Source organism: Nicotiana tomentosiformis, chromosome 7 (genome assembly GCF_000390325.3).
Source record: "Nicotiana tomentosiformis chromosome 7, ASM39032v3, whole genome shotgun sequence".
NCBI classification, from domain to species: domain Eukaryota; kingdom Viridiplantae; phylum Streptophyta; class Magnoliopsida; order Solanales; family Solanaceae; genus Nicotiana; species Nicotiana tomentosiformis.
Window position 1 is genome coordinate 92793384 of NC_090818.1, and position 6000 is coordinate 92799383.

Sequence of the window (6000 nt, forward strand, 5' to 3'; positions counted from 1 at the left end):
CGTTTCAAAAAGATTAACATTATTTCCTTATTAGTTCGTTTAAAAAAGATTGACATCTTTCAATATTTCCTTAATTGGAAGCATTTATAGGCTATAGCCATACAAATGCTATGACAAGTTTAAGACCACAAGTTTCAAAAGTTTTACAATCACACAAATGCTCTGACTTATTTAAGATCACATATATCAAAAGTCTTTCTTTTATTAAAGTTTGTGCCAAGTTAAACTAGAACAATCTTTTTTAAACCGACGGAGTATTACTTAAGATTTTCGCTTGTTCGGGGAAAAAACATTACTTGAATTTTTCCTTTTCACTTTCTGAAGCCGCGTTTGATTACTAAAGAAGAGATTGTTTAACATTTTCTGCATATTTGAGTAAACATAGCACTGTTATAAGTGGAGGATAAGAAACAACCTTAGCACCAAGAAAATAGAAAATGCTGAGTAGGACCAGATTTTAAACAGCATATTTACAATCTAGCTATTTTTCACCCTACTATGATCTTTCTTAAAGTAAAATACTGCGACTCGGGAACTAACCAAAAGGTAAAACTAATAAATGTTAGAATCGGGTAATCTCAAAACTTCCAAAATGCATATCTGATTGGTGTTGGAAAAGTGCTATTAGGTCGGGTTTAACCATAAGGGGTGCTAATTAGCCCGTTAATCTATTAGCTAGCCCTTCTCCTAAAATTCTACTTATATGATATAAATACAATATTACGGAGTGCTAATGCACGCTTTTCCATTAGGCAATGACGGCGGGTTTATGAATAGAATTCTCTTTATCTTCTAGAAGATATTTAGGCTATTTTCGCTTTGTAGGTTTTACCGGTCGATAATACAGGCCGTGATAGTAATGGATCTGCTTCTGCAAAGAGAAACTTGTAGGTCTCCTAAATTGATATTTACTTTGAGACACTACGGTTTGTTTCTAAAACCATTTCATATTTTCACATCAATCTATATAAATATATAAAGCTGGGCATAGTTGAGGTGATGTGGCACCTCTCTATGACCAGCATTCATATTTTTCTTTTATCTTTATTTTGTTGATATTTTTCCTCTCATCTGGTCCAAAATTCTCTTTTTGCCGTCGACAAAATTTACATATTCCCACTACTTTCAGCAATTGATGTGGTCTTTATTTGTCTTAATAATCAGTTGAAGCCTCTATTAATTAAAATATCATTCCCACTACGTTTCAGCAATTGAGAGGCATTTATTTACCTTAAAGTTTAATAACAATGCTAGATTTATAAGTTATATATATCGGAACTCTATTTAGAACGTCAAAAGCATAAAGTGCTAATCTCATTATAATTTCAAAGACTGTCTTTTGTTCAATATTCTTTGTTTTCACTCCTTTTGGTTTTTAATCTGTTTTTTATTTATTCCTCCTTTGCACCCCTTTTTGGATTTCACACACCGTTAAATATGACAAGAGCAAGTTCTCCACTTATCCCCCTTCTCTCTCTTTTAATATAATATATTCTATCTTTAATTTAATATTTTTCCTTTGAATGCTATATCGAATCATGATTCATGTTGGCAATTTTTAGTTAGTTAGAATGTCTATTATCATTATTATGGATGTCTTTTATTTTTGATGATTTTCTTGAGCTTTTAATGATAGCCGTATCGTATAGAATCATAAGAATCATTTGCGGGCATCAATATGCATGGTGGGCAAACAAATGTGAATGGCAAGAAATTTACAGGTAGAGGTTTCAAGTATTTTTCTTTGAGTTCTTTCTTTCATGTGATGTATAACTAGGGATAGAAGTATCTCGAGTTGAGAATTTCAGTATATTAATGTGCAATGAGTTTATGTTAAACTTGAATAAAATATTCAATGTGTTTGTAGGAATATCATTTGGGTTGCATACAAATGGATTGTATTTGCAAGAATGAGAGGGGAGTTCACGTAAAGAGTGATTCTTCGGAATCAAAATATGATGTTTTATGATAAAGAACAAAAATATAACAAAAGCTAAAAAACTACTTATATATAAATATTCATAATAATTTTAGAACTTTTTTGATAATAGTCAAAAACAAGTACTTATAGATTTTGTGTCTATTCTAAAATCGCAAACTCTTTAATTTGATCGAGGGAGAGATACATGCTTTTTTTGTTGTGCATTTGAAGTATTCTTTTCTAAGGTTTCCAATTTTTATTATTAGGAGTTTGCATGTTCCTTTTGTAGATTATCTTTTTGAAGAAAAAAACCCAAAAAACTATTCTTCCCTTTATTTTACTTATGGTATTAGTTTATTTGGTTTATTTTACTGAAAAAATATTTATTTTATTATAATTTACTATAATGTTTGAAGTTTTTCTTTTCAATTGAGCATTATTGTTTGATAATACTTTCAAAATTATATTCTGTTGCTTCTGCGTCATACATATAAACTTGTATTTGTTAATTATGGTTAGGATTATTGTGTTTATTGTCTTTTAAATTTACTTTAAAGGTGTTTCAGGTATTTTTCTTGCTTCTGTATTATTAATAGAAACTTATATAGTTATACTCCTATTTATTCATCATGCTTGGGATTATTCTTTCTATAATCTATAATGAAGAATGTTATACTTGAGAGTTGGGATATTGAGTGCATTTAATTTTTTTTCTGTGAGTTCTTTAGCTTTTTCTGAGCTTTTCAAAGTTGTTTTGTTTATGGGTCAAAATCATGAGAAACTTTTAAAGTGATTGTCTATGTGTAATTACAAGAGGTATTTACTTTGAAATTCTTTGTAAAACCTCCTAATCACTATAACCATATGTAATTTCTACAATTTCTTACACATCTGGTGGTTTGTTTTGCTTTTTTGGTCCTCAATATGAGCTAAATAGTGTTGATATGCTTAAGGTATTAAATTTGCGAAAAATAGAATATGATTTTAATTTTGAGTTAGCATATCATTACATATGAGTGAGTGTGATAATTAAATTTTACAAGATATAGAATTCTATCATTGTAGGAAAAAAAGGATAGAATAGTTAGATTGCACATGATTTTTATAGATAAGAAGGAAACACAAGTATTTTCATGTTTCTTCTTTCTTTACATCTATAAATTTATAATACCATTTAACAAATTTATAGATATTTTTTAAGACAAATTTACTAGTTAAAATATATAACATAAACATGTTTCTACATTCATTCTTGCCAGGTGCTGTCTTTAGACCTAGCATTATATATTTGCGACACTAATGAACAGGGCATAGACACTTCCGACCGTTCCACTTTCTTTTTAAAAGCACTGCACTGGCTCAGGATCAAAACGTGTAACTTATTTTAGAATTGACCTCCTTCAAAAGTTTGACCAAATTGCCAATTGGCTGGAACAACGTTGTAGCTAGTAATTGTCTTGCCATCACTTGCTGTTACTTTGAAAGAAAGGCTTTGGCCATTAAGGTAAGAGTGACTCTGCCAATTTTGACCCCAATTTCTTGACATGTTTTGCCACCCTGTTCTTGATCCTTTTATGGCCACTGATCGGATGTCTCCAGCACCTCCAACGTTGGTTATCAATACAAGATTAAAGTAGGAATGGCCATTAATGGTGAACCTCATTCCTCCTTTCTTCATGCAAGGCACCCTGCCATATATCATAAAAAAATCTCCTTTAGACATGGGCGAATGTAGCATTGCAGAACCCATATTTTGGAATATAAATTTATAGTTAAAAATTTATTACAATTGCAACAAATAATATATATCAACTCATAATTTTAAAATTACAATAAATTCAATCTTAAAAGTCTTAAAAATTGAACTCATCAAACTTAAAACCCAGATCTAGAGTATATCATTGTCTTTATGTGAGTTTCACAAAGTGTTACAAGTCAAAGATGAAAGAGGAGGAAGGTAGTATGTATGAAATTCGGTATAATCATAGTCAAATTATGAAGGTTATGTTTTAGGGGGTAAACTTCATGTATAGTCAGTCACAAAGCTCTAATCACTATAATAGTAAAGTCAAAAAAACATATTTTTTTCGTATTAAATTAAATGAATGATGTGTGAATTACTCAAAAGACACAAAAGATCGGAATATCAAATTTTTGGTGCTGAGATATAACACGTAATTGCCATGTCAGCGCAGCAATGGAGCCACCAATCCCCTTCTTTGGAAAATTGTATTAGTGTATATATAGCTAGGAGAGAATTCTTTTAAGTGTATATACATTAATTAAAGAAATCACCACCATTTCATACTTAAATTAAGTGCGTACGGAGTCAAATTAAACACCATTACATAAATTGTGACGGAAATAGTACCTTCTATAAAGGACAGGGACAATGCCAGCTCTATATAGAGCAATTTTCAAGAAAGCAGGTTCAGCCAAATCAAAGTGTTGAAGAGGGGGATTGCACCAGCCACCATTATTATTAGCCAGTGCATAATTTGGCGGGCAAAAATTGGTGGCTGTGACAGTGATAATACCAGCTAGACACCATCGATGGTCTGCATTTGCATTGCACTTGAGCTCATAGCAAGAACCACAACTCAACCCACTGTTAAAGAGTGCAGTACTCAAGGCTGCAGTGTTTGTACCATAACCTTGGCTATACAAGTTGCCATATCCACATGCTCCACCTGAAAAAATTATGTTCCAAACAAGATAAAATCTTGAGTACATGAAGTAAAAGTAACACCACATATAATGGGTCATATGGCTCGAACTCTATATCTATACATAAATAATTATAATATATAAAAGAAGGCGCAATTACGGTGCACTATGCTTCCGCTATGCACGGGGTTCAAAGGTTTTTATAAGAGACTATTTCTGCAACTTGAATCTGTGACCTCTTGGTCACACATCGGCAACTTTTACTGTTGCTCCAAAATTCCCCTTCAAACTTTGTACACTTATATGGAGAAAAGATTTCGAAATGTACACAATCATATAACCCAGTATAAAGCAATGACCCAATGACTCTAGATTCTGAATTCAGCTTCTCTGCTCTTACGCCAAGATTTTAAGCAATAAAAATCGTGTAAATACATACCCATTGTACCGGAAGCATCAGCACCACCATAGAATGTTGCATGGGCGTTGTTCCAACCACTATACCCTCCATTGTGAGAGTATCCACAAGAGTGTTGCAAACATATTGCAAGAGAAAGGAAGAAAAGAAATGGCAAATGATGATATTGCTTTTGGTCATTAATAGCCATTTCGTTAGTGATGTACTTATTGATTATATTGAGTACTGTTTTATGGTTGGGAGTTGAGACTTTTGCTGAGGAGGTGAAGCTAATGCATGGCTATTTATAGAAATATAGAGTGAGATTTTGAGTATACAATATGGTCCCTCCTCTACAGGACCCCTCCCCCTTGTGTGTTGGCCCCCCATCAAAAAGTTTTGAAAGAAATTTCTTTTAGGTTATTTATGATTTTAATTGTATGAAGGATATATAAAAGCGAACGGTTATCACGTTTGAACCGGCCAAGAACCTAACCAAGTGATTGAATTTAATTCAGAAAATGCATAACAAAAGCATACAATTATGTTTTCTTTTAATTTTTGAAGAATTAACCTAAATACTGCCAATCAACCACTTAAATTAAATTTGAACAACGAATATATATAAATAAGTATATATATAATCAATGTATAATGTAAACAGTGAATCCGATCGATTATTTGTGTATAAATTCCTTCACCTCTTTTTCTTCATGACAATGTTTTCATTATAATTAACTAGTAAATTAATCCACGTTTCGCGCGGTTGTTTCGGGAAGAACTCAAATGACTTTAAGAAAATAATTTCTTTTTGTGAGTTTTGTTGAAAAAATAAAATATCGTGAGAAATAGTAACTTACATTCTTATATAAATAAATCAGGTATACTAATATCATACCAATGATAATTTAGCCAAGTAGAACAATGAAAGAAAAAGCACAAATATATTTGCTTTTAAATCCTTTTTGAATGAGAATTTACGGTAGAATCCAAATAAAACTATTCGCCCATCACA

General features: G+C 31.6%; 1 protein-coding gene across 1 annotated transcript; it reads right to left on the bottom strand.

Annotated features, from left to right (window-relative positions):
- Nucleotides 1–2994: 2994 nt before the first annotated feature.
- On the bottom strand, nt 2995–5275 carry LOC104101625 (expansin-A10-like). Its single transcript, XM_009609109.4, has 3 exons — nt 5028–5275; nt 4293–4611; nt 2995–3609 (listed from the first exon to the last, which is right to left on the bottom strand). The coding sequence occupies exons 1-3, from the start codon at nt 5194–5196 to the stop codon at nt 3306–3308; spliced, it is 792 nt and encodes a 263-aa protein (XP_009607404.1). The 5' UTR covers nt 5197–5275; the 3' UTR covers nt 2995–3305.
- Nucleotides 5276–6000: the final 725 nt, after the last annotated feature.